General features: G+C 49.8%; 1 protein-coding gene across 1 annotated transcript in view; it reads left to right on the top strand.

Moving 5' to 3' along the window:
• The first annotated feature begins 295 nt into the window (after positions 1-295).
• CAPN2 (calpain 2) overlaps positions 296-21,607 on the top strand; it is a 63,460-nt gene continuing 42,148 nt past the window's right edge. The window contains exons 1-2 of the mRNA XM_008967770.5: positions 296-682; positions 5,567-5,636. Coding sequence (XP_008966018.1) covers positions 446-682; positions 5,567-5,636 — 307 coding nt within the window. The 5' untranslated portion in view covers positions 296-445. The remainder of the gene's footprint in view (positions 683-5,566; positions 5,637-21,607) is intronic.

Here is a 21,607-nt window from a genome sequence, read left to right as displayed (position 1 = left end):
CTGACCCTCTGCTAACTCCCCGGGTGTTTTCTGGACGGCCACAACTATCCTAGCCTTCTTCCCTATGGGCTGCAAAGGTGGCCTCGGGTTCCGGTGGGAGCCCCAACTCTGGACCGCGATTCGCGAGCCTCCCCGGCGCCGGGCCGCGCCATCCCGGGAGCTGTCCGCAGATGGCAGCACCGGCCCCGGGTCGCGGCGGTCCCGGCGGTCCCGGCGCTCCGCAGGCCGCAGGCTGGCCTGGTCCCGGGCCGGGAGCCCAGCAGGCCGGGAGCGGCTGAGGCCACACCCCGCGGGCCGGGCCGCCTCCCTCCGGTGAATCATCGCTCGCAGCGGCGGCGCCCGCAGTGGCCGCAGCAGCTCGCCGGGCCCTGGCCGCGCCCCAGCCGAGCGCAGTGCGGAGTCGCCCCGACCTTTCTCTGCGCAGTACGGCCGCCGGGACCGCAGCATGGCGGGCATCGCGGCCAAGCTGGCGAAGGACCGGGAGGCGGCCGAGGGGCTGGGCTCCCACGAGAGGGCCATCAAGTACCTCAACCAGGACTACGAGGCGCTGCGGAACGAGTGCCTGGAGGCCGGGACGCTCTTCCAGGACCCGTCCTTCCCGGCCATCCCCTCGGCCCTGGGCTTCAAGGAGTTGGGGCCCTACTCCAGCAAAACCCGGGGCATCGAGTGGAAGCGCCCCACGGTAGGAAGCGCGCGGCAGGACGCGGGCAGGGCGGGGTGCCGGGCAGGGCGGGGTGCAGGCCGGCCCGCGGCGCGCTGGGGCGGGGGGCAGCCCGGGTGCTGCAGTGCGGAAGACGCAAGCCAGGACCCCGCAGTCCTGCTACACCTCCGCGCCGCCAGAGCCCGGGACTCTGTTCGAGCGTGGGGGGACTCCCGGGGCCTTCCCTCTCTTCCACCCACCACGCTTTCCTGGGCGGGTCGGGGCGAATCACTGCCCTCAGATCCCACTAGCAGGCCACTTTAGGACTTCACAAAAACTCAGGGTGATACAGGAGGCCGGGGTGAAACTTTGATTGGACTCTAGCGGGGAGCTGGAAGGGAAGGGGAATCGGGTCTGCAGGGAAGGGACGGTGAGAGGCAGCATCTACCAGACAAAGTCCGTCTCCAACTGGGGTTCTGTCTGTTCATGGAGGGGGACAGGCCATAGCCTGGTCATTTTGTGACTAAGGATAGTCTCCTGCAGCCCTGGGGTTAGATTTATTTTTCCAAAGGGGAGCCAGCGATACCTCCTCATAACATTGACACTGGTAATTAACCCAGGACACGGAGGTGTCTCATGGTTTCCCTGGCGGGAATCACCGGGGAAACCTCCGGGAGCCCTCCAGACCCCCTTATCCCGTCCCCCAGGGTCTATGACCTCCCGGCCCTGGGACAACTTGTGCTCCCCAATCTACTTGTCCATTCTGTTTCTTGGGGAACCCCTGAGGCTCCTCCTCCTTTGGGACACTTCCCCAGACTTCCCCTACCACGCCTAGGAAAGCCTGCCCTGAAGTCCAACTTCTAGATTCCTGTTGTGAGAACAAGGCTTCCAGCTCTGCTTCCACACCCAGCAGCCTCCCAGGTCACCTTCTGTTACCCTAAATCCAGCCCATAGGTAGCGAGGGCTGCAGGAAGCGCCCTAGCCCAGGCTCAGAGCACTTGGGTTCTCCTTCTTGCTAACCTGCTGGGTGACCTTGAACGAGCCATTTAACCTCTCTGTGCCTCCATGTCTTCATCTAAAAGAAAACATGCTGCCTAAATATTTTCTCTCTTTTGTGGCCCTCCAGGCCCTGCTGTCATGGCCTCCTTTCAGTCTCTCAAAGAGCCGGTTCTTTCCTGCACGAGGCCTTCTCACCAGCAAGGCACGCTGTTACCTGGAGTGTGGCTCACTCTCATTCTTCCCAACTTAGTCACATGTTCCCTTCCTAAAGAGGTCTTTTCTGACCCTTCTTAGCAGCCACCTCCCCACCTTGTTTTTCTCTCTCACCCCACTCATTTCCTTCATAGCATTGTCACAGTTTAGAATATAATCACATGTATTTGTTCTTCCTACTGAACTGCAGGAATTATGTGTATATTATTTACCAGTATATCCCCAGTGCCTGACACATAACCATGCCTTTCACAGTATTCATTCATTCATTCATTCATTCATTTACTCACTCATTTGACAACACTGATTGAGCACCTGTTACATGCCAGGCACTGTCCTGAGAGCTCAGGAGATACACCAGTGAACACAAAAGAAGTGACTGTTTGTAGAATATGGATGCAGGATTGTAATGTGCCTCAAATGAAATTATGGTTGTGAAAGTGATACACTGACCTGACTCAGTGCCTCACACCTGTAATCCCAGCACTATGGGAGGCCAAGGTGGGAGGATCGCTTGAGCCAGGAGTTCAAGACCAGCCTGGGCAACACAGTAAGACTTGTCTCTATAAAAAAGTAAAAAAAAAAAAAAAAAAGTGAAACACAAACCAAGAGAATGTGTTCACTTTACATTTGCATGGCACTTTACAGTTTACATAGTGAGTTCACATGCTCATTCACTTTTTCATTCATTCAGTAAGCATTTCTCGAATACCTAGTATATGCTGGGCACAATGCATATGGTTTCTGCTTCTGAAGACTTACTTCTGAGGCTAGTGAGGGGACAGAGACAGGTCCCCCAACAGTTGGAAATGCCTGTGGGACTTCCAGATGAGGATGTAGAGGTCTAGAGATGATCTAGCGCCACTGCTTAGGGCAGGCGGGCTGTGCACTGCACAACCAAGGAAGAGTGTGACTTTTACAATCCCCATTTGCCAGTTGAAGAAATTGAGGCTTGGGAAGGTTAAATACTTGCTCAGAGTCAAGTGGATATAGGGCATAGATCCAGGACTGTGTGTAGTCTGTGCATGTTTAGCCTACCCCTTATGGCTGCGCTCTCTGCCTCCTTCCTACCTTCTCAAATGCTGCTGAGGTCAGGCAAGGGGAGCACAATTGTTTCTGCTGGATTTGAACACTAGCAAGTCATTGGTGAGTTTAGCAGAGCAATTTCAATGGAAAGGTGAGGGTAAAAGCCAGATTGTTGTAGACTCCAGAGTAAAGGAACTGGAAATTAGGAACATGATCAACTTATTTAAGAAGGGCCCCCAGGAAGAGAGGAGAACTGATAGGTAGAGCAGGACCTGGACTTTGAGAGCCTGTGTTTTTTTCATATGAGAACAACTTGAATGTGTCATATGTTGAATCACCAGGAAGAAGGGATTAAAGATAAAGGCAGGGAGGGGGCAGTGAAACAGGGTCCCTGAGGAAGTGAGAATATGGGTTGTGGGCAGGGGAGGGGAGCAGGTTAGCCTTGCAGCAGGAGGAGCTGCTCTTCCTCGGAGAGAGGATTTCACAACACTGGCAAGAGTGGCTCCAGTGCCTGGAAGGGGGATTAAAGCAGTAAGTCCAGTGGGGTCCAAGGGCCATGCAGGGGTACAGTGAGGAGAAAGCAGGTGTGATCCGGGTGGCACATCAGATCCTTCCAGCAACCAGTCTGTTAGGAGCAAGGGCAGGTGTTGTGAGCCCCTATGTTTCCCCCAAGAAAATCAAACCTCTGAGAGGTTTCTCACTTGCTTATCTTCAGCTGGCCGAACTCAGCCTCAAACACATATGTCCTGTCTCCAAGTTCAGTGACTGTTATCATCAACTTCTTCAACAGTAATAATAATAGATCACATTTATGGAGTGCTTGCCAGGGCATGTTTACATCATTATCTCATTTAACACTCAGAACAATCCTCTGTGGTGGGTGTTTTCATCGTTCCCATTTTGCAGGTGAAAAAACTGAGACTTCAAAAGGTTAAGTGACTTCCCAGGGTCCTATGAACTACATAATAAGTGGCAGAGCCAGGATTCAAACCTAGGTTATCAGAATAATGCAGCAAAGCCCAAACCCTCAGCCCCTTTTCACTGACTGGTAAGACCCATATTTAATTCGATGCCCTATATGCCGTGCACAAGTTTCAGTGTTCTGTAGCATCGCTTAGATGCTTAGGTGTTTAGCACCACTCTGAACTCTGACTTCTCTAGAGAGGCTGCTAAAGGCATTAGAAAGTTTCTGAAGTATAATGGAAAAACCCTGCTGGGGTAAGTACCTGGCACACTCAGGATTATCAGTGTGATTCTTTATAATAAACAGGCTCCCAGCACCAAGCCCAATCTATTCCATCAGCTGGATAAGAGCTCGCTGGCAGGCCTTGGGCCAAGCTGGCTTCCTTTGCCTCAGCAGAAGAGCATTCTGATTCTCTCTGCCATCCCCAAAACTGACAGGAGCAGAGAGAAACAAGGCAGAGGCATGAAGGGAATGTCCTCTGCGGCAGATGGTGCTTCCGGAAGAGCTCCCACAATCTGAGCTAGAATGAGCAGGGGCCAGATCCAAGTCTCATATAGGCAGACTTCTGCTTGACAGGGTGGGCATGCCGAGGGCCGTTGGGTGGAGGCAGGCGTGTGCAACCCAAGCGGACATGAGACGCAGCTCCTTCAAGGCAAGGTTGCCTGAGCCCAGAGAGGCTCAAATTTGTGCCCCAACTTCCTCTGTGGCTTTTGGGTGGGGCTCTTCAGAATCGAAACACACTCAGAGGGCTGCTGAAAGGGCTAAGAAGTGTTCAAGGTTGGCTTCCATCAGGCTGCTCATGACAATGGCCCCTGAGGTTTTAACACCCTTGAACGCTTGGTACTAAATCAATTAGAGGCAGGGCAGGAGCAGAAAGAGTTGGCGCATTTGATCAGTAAGTTCCAATGCCGGTGCTGTCTATTATCTGTGAACTGTGTTAACTTTGGACACGTCACTTCACCTTTTTGAGCTGTTTCCTCGTCTGTAAAAGGGGGATAATACCCATTCCATGAGGTATAGCTTTGAGCACAGTCTCTGATGTAAGCAGGTACAGAATATATAGATGCTGTAAGTTTCATGGCCCCATGGAAGAATTCAAAAGGGTTAGATCCCGCCTGCCCTCAAAAGGGTATGTGTTAGGAAATCAGAGTAATACCTAAGTAGTAAATTGCAGAGTCCAGAGACTCTGGGACTCAGACTTGAAGGGATGAGTGAGGATTGGACTAGGAAGGACGACTTCAGGGAGGAGGTGACAATGAGCCTCAAGGTATGATGCAATATGGAAAAGGAGGGAAGAGAGTGGGAAAGGAAGGAATTTCATGCAAGCAAAACAACTTGCATGCAGTAACAGAGGAGAGGGGGTGCTAACCCAGTGGATAGGGTGGCTCTAGAGTGTGGATGGTCTCCACGTCTGGCAGAAAAGTCTGGACTTGCTGCTGTGGCCCCCGGGACACAGCACAATGAAGGAGGCTCCAGGCAGTCCAGAGTGTGTAGGGTCCAATGCCTGCCCTTCTCAGACAGGACCACCCATCCACCCATCAGGGCCCAGGGAGCAGGGGTCAGAAGGACCTCATGACACAGAGCTCTGACTGTGATGACACACTTTCCCCAGAGGGGAGGGGAAGGGGAGAAGGGGTTAGAAGACCCCACTGAGAATGGAGGCATCCTAGCTGCAGAAGCACCTGGCTGGTGGGCTAACAGCACTTTGTGGGTCTCGTTCCCAGGAGATCTGCGCTGACCCCCAGTTTATCATTGGAGGAGCCACCCGCACAGACATCTGCCAAGGAGCCCTGGGTAAGTGATAGATTCAGAGCAAGCTGGGGGATCTTGTCTGTAAGGCTGTGGGTGGAAGAGATGAGGGACAACCTGTGGCTTCTCTCCCTTCCCAAGAAGCTTGGCAATTTCTATTTGCAGAGAAGCTCCATGGAATTTCTTGGCCCTAGTGGGCAATGATTCTACCCTCAGCCCCATGCTGGGGCACACAAATGAGGCCTCCTGTGTCCCCTGCACAGGGCTAGTTGCTGAGGTTACAGAGTTGCTGCCACTAGGAGGACCAGGGGGCTTCTGGATGTCAGCCACCCCTTGGTATGCACCTCCTGGAGCCAGCATTACCAGTGGTTCACGAAATAGGCTCTGGGCAGAGGACTAGGTGGGAGGACTCCCCCAGACCAATGACAGCACTGAGACATCAGTTCTGTGAGGTTCAGGAACCAGGGAAGGTGACTCAGTGTAAAGAAAGAGGAAACTCTAATGCTTGCTGCTGAAGGAAGTTATAGTACCAGAGCATTCTCAGTGTTTACAAGACAAGCTCACCATGGTATCACAGTTGTAATGCTCATTTAAGTAAAATTAACTGGAGTAGCTGAATTGTCCGAAACCTTGCTTTCTGGAGCCAAGTTCAGATTTGTTTCTGGAGATAGTCCTTGTTGAAGGTTTCAACCCACAGGGTTCTCCACCTTTAGTATGAAAATTCCCAAAGCTTCTAGGAAGTCCCAGCAATGGGGCCTGGCGCTGTTATCTAAGATTCTCATAGAATCTGCCCTCAATGTTCTTTTGCTCATAATAAATGCAGGCCTATAATTACTGGAGCAGATTATTTGCTCTGATAAACCAAAAATCTATTTTCTGCCATCAGCCTCAGCTGGCTGGCTCCCCAGGCAAGTTCATCAGTAAAAAAATCAATCAACTAGAGTTGTACCTCCTGTCCTCACCCACCTAGCAGAGGTTCTGTTACTCATATACTCCTAATACCAGCTGATAACAGCTAATATGTGTCTCTAAGGCACCGTGATTATTCCCATTTTATAGATGAGGATGCAGAGGTCCTCCTACAGCTAAAGTGGTGGCTGGTACCCCCGACCCCAGGGTATGTTTAATTCCTGAGCTAGGCTCCCTAAGACGGGACCTGGAAAATTTTCTAGCCCTGAGGAATGTCAGAGCATCATGTGAATCATTAGGACAGACAGACTGTGAGGAAGAACGTGACCTGGGTGGGAAAGTTTGTCTGAGCTCAGGCTCTGCAGATTCCTGAGATGCCAGAGCACATTCTTACCTGCAGAAAACACTCCTTTCATTTCTTTTCTTCTCGCCCCACAAAAGACAGAAGATAGAGGTCCTTGAGCACCCAAGGCAGATCCTCCAGTAAAATCTATTCATTAGAGAAAATGGAATTGATGGAAACTTTGACCAACCCCGGGGGCTTTAGAGAATCCAGAAACAGCCGGCGCGGTGGCTCACATCTGTAATCCCAGCACTTTGGGAGTCCGAGGCAGGCAGATCACCTGAGGTCAGGAGTTAGAGACCAGCCTGGCCAACATGGTCAAACCCTGTCTCTACTAAAAATACAAAAAAATTAGCTGGACATGGTGGTGGGTGCCTGTAATCCCAGCTACTCAGAAGGCTGAGGCAGGAGAATTGCTTGAACCCAGGAGGCAGAGGTTGCAGTGAGTAGAGATGGCACCACTGCACTCCAGCCGGGGTGACAGAGAGAGGCCCCATCTCAAAAAAAAAAGAGAGAGAGAGAGAATCCAGAAACAAACACAGCAACTGCCTAACATCTGCTTCAAAGTTTAACAACACCTTAAGTGCCAAAGTGTAAGCAACAAATACATGATTTAAGTCCTGTGTAAATACCACTGGGCCAATTGGAGAGGAGATAGCAAAGGTTAACATTCCTGGGAGAAATTTCCCTCCCAGGGGAATTATAAACCAGGTGAAATGTAAACCTTTTAAAAATTTCTTAGTACCTAGTCTGTAATTTCTCAGGGGTGTGTGTGTGTGTGTGTGTGTGTGTGTGTGTGTGTGTATAATGCAGTATTGGTCATTTTGTTCTTTCAGCCTTTTATTTTGGAGGACTCTAGTTAGATCACAGTCTGTGAAATGTGGTATACTGTACTCTCACCCTGATTCTGGCACCTGGCCAGTGGGTGCTGATGGGGCCTTGACCTTCACCAAATCCCAACAGCCTCACAAGCACCAGGAACAGAGGCCATGGCAGTGACATTCTGTGACATGGCCAGAGATATGAGCCTAGACTCAGCTCTGTTGGTAGTCCGAAGACTGGGCAAGTAATTACCTGGAACTTCCATCTGGAACCTCCGTCTCTTCCAAAAATGGAGAAGGAAGGAGGGTGAATGGAGTGACCTCAGACACCCCCTATGATGTTGTATTCAGCTATTCTAAAGCCATCCCCTGGTTTCTAACCAGCTATTCCTCATTCCTTGTGCTAGAGGGTTAGAGCACTACAAGATCATCCTATTTTCTCTCTTTCTCTCTCTCTCTTTTTTTTTTTTTTTTTTTTTTTTGACAGGGTCTCACTCTGTTCCCCAGGGCTGGAGTGCACTGGCAGGATCTTGGCTCACTGCAGCCTTGGCCTCCTGGGCTCGAGTGATCCTCCCACCTCAGCCTTCTGAGTACCTGGGACTACAGGCACATGCCACCACACCTGGCTAATTCTTGTATTTTTTTGTAGAGACCAGATCTTGCCATGTTGCGCAGGCTGGTCTTGAACTTCTGAGCTCAAGTGATCCACCCACCTCGGCCTCCCAAAGTGCTGGGATTACAGGCGTGAGCCACTGCGCCCAGCCAAGATCATTCTTTTATTACACACAGAAGGAGTAATAACAGTACCCATCACCTGCATAACAGTATGCAATTCATAGAGCATTTTTTCACTACAGTATTTCATGTACTCATCCCAAATCTAAAGTAAATATGCTCACCTCACTGTACAGATAAAAAAAAAAACTGAGCCACGGAGAGGGGAGAGTAAGTGTAAAGCCACACAGCTAGTAATTGCCAAAGGATTGAACCCTGGTCTGATTTTGAATCCTACACTCTTCCTAACCCATGCTCCCTCCAATTTGCCATAGTGCTATGCTGAGGAACCATTCTCAGCAAAATTCATCTTCTCTACCTGCGCTTTCTACCCTGAGCCTTACTCAGTTCCCCCAGGGAACTTGGGCAGGTGACATTCTTAGACTTGTGCACTTTGCAATGCCCTGCCCTGTTTACTGTGCTGCCCAGCAGTGTTTAATCCACAAACACCCACGCTCCTTCCCAGAAGGCTCAGCTTCCAAGCTTCACCAAAGTCATTTAAACCATGTTTACAGAGCTGCTCTCACCAAGAGCCATCTCCATTGCAGAATATAGTTGTGTAAGAATTGATTCAGCAGAGAAAAATCTGCCCTTCTGAAGGAAGGGCTGGAGACCCAGCTGGAGCCTCCACTGGCTGACCCTGCAGCTAAATATGGCTCTGAAATTGTGGGGTAATAACCACATTCTTACAGGTGCTTGCCACTTGAAATGGCTCCCAAGGACCCAGGAAACTCCAAGGCTGAGCTGCTCCTACCTCTGATGCTTTACTTTGCACTGGGTCACCACTGAGCTTTCCCCACAGCCTCACAGCTCACGGATGAAGGCAGCTACCCCAGCCAGGAAGGCATAGGTCACCTTGCAGGCCTCTGGTTTCCTGGGGTAGAGCCCAAGGCTGCCAAGGCTGTTGAAACAGCACACCCCCATTTCATTGTAACCCAGCAAATGTTCCCTGGGCCCCTCAGAGGTGGGTCAACCTGCCTCCTTCTCAAGATGTCACATGGACCCCCAGAGCACCCACTGGGAGGTGTTTAGCTACAGGGTGCCCCACCCCACAGCCTAGTTCAGCAGAGAGTGGGGAAGGGACAAGACCAATGGGAAAGGCAAGCCAGATGGGGAATTTTCCAGTCCTATTCCTTCTACCACTCATTAGCCACTTATTTGGACCCAACCCCTCTGAGCCTCAGTTTCTTCTTCTGTGAAATGGGAATAATGATAAGGATCCCTTCCCAGGGCTGTGGAGAAAAGTGAGATTTATACAGGCAAACACACTTGGCACACTATAGAATCCCAGACAAATTCAAGGGACCAGGATTATCATTACTGATTCTGGTTATGTGAAAAGTCCTTTTGCCAAATTGCCAAAGAAAAAGAGGATGGTGGAGGAAGAGAAAAGGAGGAGAAGAAAATAAGTTGGGTTGGAAACCAGATCCTTGTCCTTGAAAATTTCATAATCTAAGGGTGGAAATGCCAAAACGAGGAGAGACAAACTTGTGGCCTGTGTTTGGGTAACACACAGATTGAAACTCAGAAGAAGGAGAAACATATGGGGAGAAAATGAACACAAAGGGGTCAGATGTGCATTCCTCAATTTTAAAAATTGAATATTTAAGTGTTTTAAATAATTTTTATTTCTTTTCCTTTCTTTCTTTTTTTTTTTTTTTTTTTTTTTTTTGAGACAGGGTCTTGCTCTGTTGCCCAGACTAGAGTGCAGTAACAAAACCATAGCTCACTGCAGCCTTGACCTCCTGGGCTCAAGCAATCCTCCCACCTCAGCCTTCCAAGTAGCCAGGACTACAGGCACGCACCACCTCACCTGGCTAATTTTTGTGTGTGTCTGTGTGGAGGTGGGGTCTCACTGTGTTGCCCAGGCTGGTCTCAAGTTCCTGGGCTCAAGCAATCCTTCTGCCTTGTCCTCCCAAGGGCTGGGATTACAGGTGCGAGTCACCACACCTGGCAAATAATTTTTAAATTATAAATTTAAAAATGCATTTTTATAATAGGTACCTTTAAAAATGTTAATAGACTTTTTTTTAAGAACAGTGTTAGGTTTATAGAAAAGCTGAGATGATAATACAGGAAGTTCCAGATACCTCATACCCAGTTTCCCCTATTATTAACATGTTACATCAGTGTGGTACACGTGTTATAATGAATCAGCATTGATGCAGTATTATTAAAGTCCATGCTTTACGCAGATTCTCTTAGTTTTCCCCTAAGGTTCTTTCTCTATTCCGGGATCCCATCCAGGACCCCACGTTTCATTTAGTTGCCAAGTCTCCTTCGGCTCCTCTGGGCTGTGACAGTCTCTCAAGTCTTTCCTTAATTTTGATTACCTTGACAGTTTTGGGGAATATTGATCAGAGATTTTGTAAGATGCCTGTCTATTGGAATTTGTGGTGCCTTTTTAATAAGTATTGCAGTGGCTCACACCTGTAATCCCAGCACTTTGGGAGGCTGGGGCAAGAGTATCACTTGAACCCAAGAGTTTGGGACCAGCTTGGGCAACATAGCAAAACTCTGTCTCTACAAAAAAATTACCTGGGCTTGGTGGCACATGCCTGTCATCCCAGCTACTCGGGAGGCTGAAGCAGGAGGATCACTTGAGCCCAGGTGGTAGAAGCTGCTATGAGCCGTGCGCTCCAGCCTGGTTCTGGAGCCACTGCACTCCAGCCTGGGCGACAGAGGGAAAACTTATCTCAAAAAGTAAATAAATAAGTACCCATGTAGTTAAAATGTTTAAAGACTAGCAAATAGATGTTGGCTGGTTTGATGGAGAAAGCAAATCCATTCTTTTTCTTAAAAATGATCTCTTCACCACCAGTCCCAGCACCCCCCTTACCAGCCTCCCAGGGCACTGTCCATGGCTACATTGTCCGTCGGCCATCATGTCCCCTCGGCTTCTCTTCTGGTTGTAAATGCTCTTGCACTTTTCTCCCGTGTGGCTGCCGTCCACGCTCCCAGCTGCCTTCCCTCTGCACTTAAGATCTAAGATCTTAGAGACGAGATGAGACATCTCTTGCCTTAGTGCATCTAAGACAGCTCATCAACAGGTCCAGGTGAACTGCTAACACTGCTGTGTTGCTTGGAGGCCCCTGTCCCACCCTGGCTGCCTCAGCTTTGGCCATGGTACCCACGGTCTCCAGCTACATCAGATGCCTGAAGAACAAATCTCTCCTTAGCTCTCCCTGCCCCCTCTCCAGGAATAGGAGCAGTGGGACCCCCTTCAAGAATCCCCCATTTCCCATATACTTTCCTGCAAAGCCACAGGGCGTGCAAAGCGGGATTCCAGGGCTCCAGCCTGCCCCCCATGGGCCTCTGGATCCAGGGGTGACTCTTTGCCTGTTTGGGTGCCTCTTTAGATTTTCCACCAGCTTCCTGTGGCCAGGAGCCAGACCACGCCCCTATACGGCCATAGTTGTCTTATCTTGTCTCTGAGATTAGAAGGTTGGAACAGATTTTCCTGATGCCCCACTACTTCTGACATTCTGTGACTTTAGAATGTTACCTTCCTCGACAGCCCCCTGCACCCTCACACATCTGGCTTTAGCTGGACTGGTGTTTGTGAGGAATTATATCTCCACCTTGTTCAGCACCAGTCCCCAAGAAGACCAGCCAAGGGACACTCATCTGGGGATTTGAGAAATGAAGGACCGTGGGTTCCATGAGGTCTGTTGGGGTCCTGGCTAGCAACACTGTCTGGATGATTGAGCCCCAGGAGGAGGTGGCCTGGCCAGCAGGTGTGCAGTGAGGCCACTTCTAGACCACCCCTGTCCCATAGAGCTTCTAGTGATGACGGAAACCGTGTATATCTGCACTGCCCCAAACAGCAGCACTAGCCCTGTGTGGCTGTGGAGCACTTGAAATATGACTCATGCAACTGAGAAACTGAATTTGTAATTTCATTTAATTTAAATGTAAATAGCCACATGTTCCTTGTGGCTGCTGCACTGCACAGCAGCAGACTGTTGCGCTCTGGAATCCAGCCTCTCAGCCTTTACTCTCCAAAGCGGGATAGTATTCACATCGGAGCCAAGCAATGCACAGACATCAATAAACAGGCAGGGCATGGTGGCCCATGCCTGTAATCCCAACACTTTGGGAGGCTGAGGTGGGAGGGTCCCTTGAGCCCAGGAGTTCAAGACCAGCCAAGCAACATAATGAGAACCCATTTCCACAAAAAAAAAATTTTTTTTAATTAGCTGGGCATGGTGGTGTGCACCTGTAGTTCCAGCTACTTGGGAGGCTGAGGTGGGAGGATCACTTTGAGCCCAGGAGGTCAAGGCTGCAGTGAGTCGTGATTGCACCACAACATTCTAGCCTGGGTGATGGAGTGAGACCTTGTCTCAAAACAAACAGCTAAACCTACATCAATAAACATCTGTAAATATCAGGGTAGAGAATGAGGACTTGGTGTCTGGCAGTTAGGGATTGGCCTCTTATTCTGCCACGTACTGGCTCTGTCATTTTGAGTGGATCACTATCCTCTTCACACCTCAGTTTCCTCATCCGTGAAATGAAGATAATAATAGTGCCTACTATCAAGACCATCCTGGCTAACACGGTGAAACCCCGTCTCTACAAAAACACAATATGAAATACAAACAATTAGCCGGGCGTGGTGGCACGCACTTGTAGTCCCAGCTACTCAGGAGGCTGAGGCAGGAGGATCGCTTGAACCTGAGAGGTGGAGGTTGCAGTGAGCCATGATCGCACCACTGCACTCCATCCTGGGCAATAGAGCGAGACTTCATCTCAAAAAAAAAAAAAAAAATTGTGTCTACCTCAGAGGACTGTAAAGATGAAATGAAATAATAGACATAAAGCTCAGAGCTCCAGAGGCTGGTACATAGTAAAGGTTTAATCCATGCAGATTGCACGCTCTCTTTGGGGACAGTACAGCTGGAGGGGAGTACTGTCAAATGAGGTCGGGTCGCTGAGGTGGAGACACATTGTGGCACATCTTGAATACCCGACTGGGTCCCAGCTTTAGCACTTGACATTGGCGGCCACCTAAGTCTTGGAGAGGGGTGTGACAGAGGAGATGGTGTCCCAGGGGCAAGGTCCGGAAACTCAGAAGAGTTTCCTGCTGTAATTTTCTTGGGTCACACAATGGTCATGGCCTCCTGATGTTTCCCACAAAGGGCCAAAGGCCCTTCAGTGCCAAGGAACGTGGACTCTCTCCTGTCCCAGCACATACACGTGCTTCCAGTACCTTGTGATCTTTAGCCGTAAGTTTCCACTCACCCATCTGCGAAATGGGAACAATGACGATGTTTGCGTCCTTTCTTTTTCTTTTCCTACAATGCAGGGAACTTTAAGACTATGTGACAGAAAGGTGCCACTGGAACCCAGGGCCTCGTGGGTTTCCTCCGTCTCTCGGGAGACCAGGATCCGAGTGAGAAAGTTTCCCACGTTCATTCTTGTTGGGCCCATTCTCAGGATGATGTTTCTCCTGTATTTTGCTACCCCAGCCCAAGCAAGACTTTAGTAGTTCAGCTTTGTGAATCCCCCCAGGAAGTCAGGAAAATAGATACTGTCTTTGGGCTTCCTCCAGGAGCTAAGAAAGGAGAGTTCCTGAAGAGCAGGAATTTAAGACAGGAATTGGCAGCCGAGGGCAAGGTTCCACCTCCTCCTCCCTTCTTCTGTGGGGTCTGTGATGAGAGCAGGGATGGGGAGGAAGAGGGTGGGTTTGCCTGCGCCTGGGGGGAGGGCAGCCATCAGGAAGGAGCTGCCACCTCTGCTGGGGTACTGGAGATTAAAACTCTGATATTGACTAGTGACCGTGGGGGCGATGGCCCAGGAGGGTCAGGGCTGCAGGGAACAGGGACACAAAAACGACAAAACATGCAACAGGTTATGTCCTTCTGGTCCAGGGCACGGCTGAGACAGGCAAGGGACTAGAGAGAGGAAGAGTGAACGTCAAGCCCCAGCACCCTCGCCTCCCTCCCATCCTCCCTTTTAGGGCCTCCCTTCTGGCAGATAGGGCAGGGAGAAGGGAAAGGAAAGGCCTGGGACACGTGGTTTGGATCACTGGCTGTGGCTCACAGTTCTGATGTGTGTGCAGTTTAGGGAAGGAGGCTGAAGACTTCTTGTTAATAAGGGTGGGGCATGAGTAAAATGGAGGATCTGCCTCCTCCCCTCCCAGCCCCTGATACAAATGATAGAATGATTGTACATGCATGGGGAATTCCACTTTAGGGGTATCCTTTTCTGGGCTGCTGCCAGACTCTGAAATGAGTAACAAAGGGATGGCCCAGGGTGACTCATCAGCTACCCTCTCGCAGGCCTAGCACGCTGGCGGGGTGTGCATTTCCTCTAGAGAAGCCCCTCCCTGCCAGTTTCAGAGGGGTGGCCCTGAATTGGCTTTTCAGAGGTTCCTTCTCCTCCCTTCCAAAGCAAAGACCCACAGCTGCCTGAAAATGTGGCTCTCCGCCTTCTTGGGCTGCCTAGGACCTTGAGAGATGTGTCTCTCTGGGACAGGGTGTCAGATCTGCTGGAGATTGTTAAAATGCTGTTGTCTCAGGAAGGGTGAAATTTAGCCAGGAGCAGTCTTCAGTATCTTGGTCTGTTTATCGTGTATCTAGCTGTCAGCATGCAAAACAAAAGAACAAAAGGTCTAAAGAAATACAACACAAAACAAGTACGATTTGAGATCCATCAGGGTTTCTCAACCTTGGCACAACTGACTGGATAATTGTTCATTGTAGGGGGCTGTCCTGTGAATTATAGGATGTTTAGCTGCATCCTTGGCCTCTACCCACACACCCCCGTGTGCCACTCAAAAATGTCTGCAGACCTTGCCAAATGTCCCCTGGGGGCTTGGCGGAGTTGGGGGGCGCATGGAATGCCCCCAGTTGAGAACCACTGGCAGAGCAGGAGTGAAGGGGGAGGTACTGTGGGGGTCACTGGGCACACAGAATGCCATTTGGGGAGCCTGGTGCAAGGGAGTGGCCGGATGGGAGGTAGGAATAGCAGTGGTAATCAGTAGGTGAGTTGCTGAAGACAAACTAAATATTCTTTCCAGCATTGCTTCAATCTAATCCAGCCGCAAGTATGAGTAAATACTGTAGGAAAGGAGAAAACATTGCATGTACGGGGTCAGGGCAGCATTGCTGGGATATTTGAGCCTGTGGGAGGGGAGCTTCAAGCTTCCCACTAGCATTGGGAGCAACACAGCAAAGGAGGAGAAGGGCCCTCCCTGCTTCTTGGAGAATGGTTCCACTGGCAGGCCATTCCGTCTGCTCAGCTTCCTAGCTCAGGTGCCTTTCCAAACCACACATCAGCAGGGAGACAGTGGGAACATCTCAGGTCCAGGGTACCTTGGGAACTGCAGAGCAGCTGGGTGGCCTGACACTGGCATTTCTCAGTGTTGGCTCCATTCTCTTGCTGGCACCCCCAGGTGGGAGACTCTGTTAGCAGGTGTATCTTACTATCCCTGGCTCCCTGGTATGCATTACAGTTCAGACTCCCAAGCACAAGCTCCCTGTTTTGTCACACCTGTATCTAGTGTGTAACAATCCACCCCAAAACAAATGGCTTGAAACACAGGGCATTTTGTTCTCTCTCATGGTTCTGAAGGATGACGGGGCTGAGCTGGGCAACTCTCTCCCGCTCTCTCAAGTGGTTGCAATCAGATGGGGATGGGGACAGAGTCATCTGTAGGCCCCCTCAACCACATGTCTGGTGCCCGGGCTGAAGGGTGGATCAGCTGGGGTCCAGGGATCTCTGTCTTTTTTGTGGTTGCAATCAGATGGGGATGGGGACAGAGTCATCTGTAGGCCCCCTCAACCACATGTCTGGTGCCCGGGCTGAAGGGTGGATCAGCTGGGGTCCAGGGATCTCTGTCTCTTTTGTGGTCTCCCCATCACAGGGACTTGAAGGTAGCTGAACATCTTACAGCAGCTCATGTCCCAAGAGAAAGACCTGGGAGCTGTCTCATCTTTACGACCTAGGCTTGGAAGTCACATAGCATCACTTCTGCCATATCCTATTCATTGAGATCAATGAAGGCTCACCCAGGATCAAAGGGAAGGGACATGGAGCCCACTTCTAGATGGAGAGTGGCAGGGTTCTGGAAGAACATGTGAAACCAGAAACATTGTTGCCACCATTTTTGGAAGACACCACGATTCCTCCCCTTTGAATAAAGGCCTTCTTGTCCTTTACCAGTAATAACCCAAGCTGCTTGGACATTAGCTCTTCATGGTTTGCGGGGTGGGGAGGATGTGTTTTCTGGGACTTCCCAAGGTACACAGTAGTGAAGGACTTCACAAGCTGGGCTGACGTGCCAGCTTCAGGACTCCACTCACCCCCAAGCGTTCTGAGATGCCCATGGGGCTCAGGAGCCCTGACTTGCACAAGCCAGCAACTGCCTTTCTGCTTCCATTCAGCCAGCTTTACTGGGCATCTGTTATAGGAAGAGCAGTGGGCTGAGACTTCAGCAAAAAAGACAAAAGCAAAACACAATCCCTTCTCTATACAAGGTTCTTCCCTTTCTGTGTCCAACCAGTCCCTCCATTCTCGGTCCTTAATTCATCACCAAGCTGTCATTTTCTTCTATTCCCCCATTACTCCAAGGCGGGCCTCAGTTCTCACCTGGAGTCTGGCTCAGGATGCCTACAGGTGGCCCCAGAATTGTAATGGCTTGACATGCAATTTTTCAGCTTTACAATGGCATGAAAGCAATACACATTTAGTAGAAACTGTACTTGAAGTACCCATACAACCATTCTGTTTTTCACTTTCAGTACAGTATTCAATAAATTACATTGAGTTGTTCAGCATTTTATTTTAAAACAGGCTTTGCCTCTTTAGATAATTTTGCCCAACTGTAGGCTACTGTAAGTGTTCTGAGCACAATTAAGGTAGGCTAGGCTAAGCTATGGTGTTAGGTAGTGTCAACAAAATAGTCAAATTCTGTGAAATATTTAAAGAGTTTATTCTGAGCCAAATATGAGTGACCAAGGCCTGTGACAAAGCCCAAGGAGGTCCTGAGAACCTGTGCCCAAGGTGGTTGGTTTACAGCTTGGTTTTATACATTTTAGGAGAACAGAAGTTACAGGCAGACATCAATCCAGAAAGGCGGGACAACTTGAAGTGGATGGGGAAGGCACAGGGGCTGGAGGGGGCTCCAAGTCACAGGTGGATTCAGAGATTTTTCTGATTGGCAGTTAATTGAAAGCATTAAGTTATTATCTAAAGACCTGGAATCAAGGCCCGGTGCGGTGGCTCACACCTGTAATTCCAGCACTTTGGGAGGCCAAGGCGGGTGGATCACCTGAGTTCAGGAGTTCGAGCCTGGCCTGGCCAACGTGGTGAAACCTCGCCTCTACTAAAAATGCCAAAATTAACTGGGCATGGCGGTGTATGCCTGTAGTCCCAGCTACTCAGAGGCTGAGGCAGGAGAATCGCTTGAACCCAGAAAGTGAAGGTTGCAGTGAGCCAGGATTGCACCACTGCACTCCAGCCTAGGCAACAAGAGCAAGACTCTCTCCCAAAAAACCAAAAAAAAAAAAAAAAAAAAAAAAAACGAAAACCTGAAATCAGTTGAAAAGTGTGCCTGGGTTGAGATAAGAAGTTGTTAGAGACCAAGGTTTTTATTATGTAGATGAAGTCTCACAGAGGGCCACTCTCAAAGGCAATAGATGGCAAATGTTTTCTATTCAGACCTTTAAAAGGTGCTACTAGATGCTCAGCTAATCTCTTCAGGATCAGAAAAAGACCTGAAGGGAAGGTGATTCTCTGCATCAAGCTTGTCCAACCCTCGTGCTGCCCAGGATGGCTTTGAATGTGGCCCAACACAAATTTGTGAACTTTCTCAAAATATTATGAGTTTTTTTTTTTTTTAGCTCATCATCTATCATTAGTGTCAGTGTATTTTATGTGTGGCCCAAGACAATTCTTCTTCTTCCAGTGTGGCCCAGGGAAGCCAAAAGATTGGACACCCCTGCTATAGAATGTAGATTTTCCCTCAAGAGACAGCTTTCAGAGACATTTCAAAATCTGTCAGAAAAATATATTTTGGGCTAAAATACTTTGATTTCTTTCAGGGCCTGCTATCTGTCATGTGATGCTCTACTAGAGTGTGGTTGGAATTTGGTATCTTATTGCTGGGAAGAGTCTGTTTTGTGAGTCTTAAGATCTCTGTTTTCAGTTAACGCTGGTCAGCTGTGCCTGAATTCCTAAAGGAGGAGGATAAAATGAGGCATGACGAACCTCCCTTCCCATCGTGGCCTGAACTTGTTTTTCAGGTTTACCTTGGAATCCCCTTGACTAAGGGGGCACCCATTCAGTTAGTTAAGGGGCTTAGACTTTGATTTTTAGTTTACAGTAGGCTGAGGTGTATTAAATGCATTTTCGACTTGCAATATTTTCAACTTCTGATGGATTTGTTCAGCTGTAACCCCGTTGTAAGTTAAGGAGCATGTATACTTGTATCTAATCCACTTTGGGCATTGCTGCCAGAAAACCTGTCCTCAGGGAGCTATAGAAGTAGTGGAGGCAAATTATTAAATGGATGGATTAATTCCAAGTTCAGATCATGTTGGGAGTCAGCTGGGAGTCAGTGTGAGGATCTGGGAGGGGAACAGTAAGGGGTTAAGAGAGATACCCCAAAGGATGATTAAGGAGGGAGAGTTGGAAGGAAGGTTTCCCACAAAGAGGAAGCAGGGAGTGATTCATTCTGAAAAAGGCAAATATTTTATTATGCTTGGAGGGTCTGGTGCAGAAGGGGAAAGGAAGAGAAGGAAGTTTGGCTTAAATTCCCTTAGGAGCCAGTTCAGATTCCTAAGCTGGCCCGGACATCCAACCCAATCCACCTAGCCCCAGCCCTCTCCAGTTCCCAATGCCCAGCCCCACAATGCCCATCCTGCTGCCTGCCTGTTCTGGACTCTGCACTTGACCTTCCCTCTCCTGAAAGTGCCCCTGCTCTTCCTCACCCAGCTCCCCACTCTAAGCCTTCCTCGCCCACCCCAGCCCTCCTACAGTCCCAGTCTGCCCTGTTCAGACTCAAAGCCTCATGCTCACCACCATCATCCACAACCAGTTTCCACGTCTGTCTCCTGCCGGCTGTGAGCTCACTGCCTCAGAACCAGCGCCAGTCTCCTCTAGACCAAGTACAGGCCTGGCACGGAGCCAGGAATGCACCAACAAGGAGCCTGAGACTAGATTGGAGGGGAAAGAGACATGTCCTCCAGAGTTGACTTACGCAAGGACAAAGGTGTGCAGAGGCACGGCAAGCTGGGCCCCAGGCGAGAAGCATGGAGTGAGGGATGTGGAGGCAGCGGAAGGCACCCGGGAGCCTGGGCTGCCCCGTGGCAGCTCTGTGTTCTGCCTGCTCTTCCTCCAAGATGAGCTCACTCAGCCAGTGTGTGGAACGTGTGTGTGAGTGTGTCACCGGTACGCTGAGTTCTTTCCCTACTTGGTATCAGTTGCAAAGAAAGAACACTCAGTTGGAAAAAAAGGCAAGAGGGTTTTATTCCTGACCAGGAGAAAGAGAAGGAGGGGGCTCTTGCTCTAAAGACACCTTCACCCCGAGCCATGGAAACTGGGGAGTTGTAAGAAGATAGGTGTGGGGCAGGGAGGTGTGTAAGCAGGTGCGGGGTCACGGTGTGGGGGTGGAGACCTCTAGACGCTCAGGCCCAGGTCATAAACATGCCTCTCCATACAATGCATGATGTGTTACCAGAAAGGGGTCCTGATCTAGAACTAAGAAAGGGTTCTTGGATCTCGCTCAAGAAAGAATTCAGGGTGAGTCCATACAGTAAAGTGAAAGCAAGTTTATTATGAAAATAAAGGAATAAAAGAAAATCTACTTCATAGAGCAGCCCTGAGGGCTGATGATTGCCCATTTTTATGGTTATTTCTTGATTATATGCTAAACTTCTTGATTATATGCTAAACAAGGGGTGGATTATTCATGCCTCCCCTTTTTAGATCACTTAGGGTAACTTCCTGACGTTGCCATGGCATCTGTAAACTGTCATGGCTCTGGTGGGAGTGTAGCGGTGAGGACGAGCAGAGGTCACTCTTGTCACCGTCTTGGTTTTGGTAGGTTTTGGCCGCCTTCTTTACTGCAACTGTTTTATCAGCAAGGTCTTTATGACCTGTATCTTGTGCTGACTTCCTATCTCATCCTGTGACTTAGAATGCCTTAACCCTCTGGGAATGCAGCCCAGTAGGTCTCAGCCTCATTTTACTCAGCTCTTATTCAAGATGGAGTTGCTCTAGTTCACACGCCTCTGACACATGTTCAGAAATAATGGTGATTTTCTTCTACAGGTGGGGACGTTAGCATTATAATGACATGGTAAAGTTCTGAAGGTAACAAGGGGTTGCCTGTTCCAGTTTCTGCCAGTTTTGGGGGTCTTATCTCCCTCTGGTATCTGGGCAGAGGTCAAGAAGCTCTGGCACCATCAGGGGCCAGCTTGTTTCTTTAAGCAGCTGTGCCTACAAATAAAGGGACTAAAGAAAACAATAAGAAAACCCAGTTATTTCCTGGGGGTTGCTCTGGTATCCAGCGTGTTTTACTTCACCAAGCGCAATTCTTCCCAGTGCAGGCACTGGGTGTAACTGTGACAGCCAGCACCAACCTGCCCACATACCTCCTGTCCTGCAGGACTGTCAGCAGCCTCTGCACTCTAGTGTGACAGAGCCACAGGTAGCTCAGGTGTGCCTCAGCCCAGCCTCTCCTGCACTCCCCCTCCCCTGGCTTCCCAACTCTGCCTCACTTCTGTTTGTGAAGGAAAGACAGCAGTAGCGGAAGGGAAAGAAGGAGAAAATGCAGAGCAAATATTATGCTTTCCTCTTGGAAAACCTCCAGGAGCTGCAAATATTAGTAACCCAGCTGCATCCCACCCCCCAGGATGGGCTGGGCCTGTCACACAGCCAACCTTCAGGACGCAGACACCCAGGCTGGGGAGCACAGCTCTGGAAATTTACTGACATGGCCCTGAATGAATTTATCTTTTCAGTAGAAGGCCCTGGAGTTTAAAGGAGTCATTCATAAGGTCTGTCTGGGAGTGCCTTGTCCTCAGAGGAGGGTCTGGGTGGGTTGGAGTGGAAGGAAGGGCTGGCTACCTGGTGTGCTCTCCGTGGGTCCCCAAGAAAGGCAGCCCTGCTGGGGGCAGTGAAGCCCTTATCCAGGTCACGTGAGTCTTGGAAGGGGAAGG

Source organism: Pan paniscus, chromosome 1, assembly GCF_029289425.2.
Source record: "Pan paniscus chromosome 1, NHGRI_mPanPan1-v2.0_pri, whole genome shotgun sequence".
NCBI lineage: Eukaryota > Metazoa > Chordata > Mammalia > Primates > Hominidae > Pan > Pan paniscus.
The sequence above is the reverse complement of the archived record's forward strand: the minus strand, read 5'-3'. Positions and strand labels throughout refer to the sequence as shown.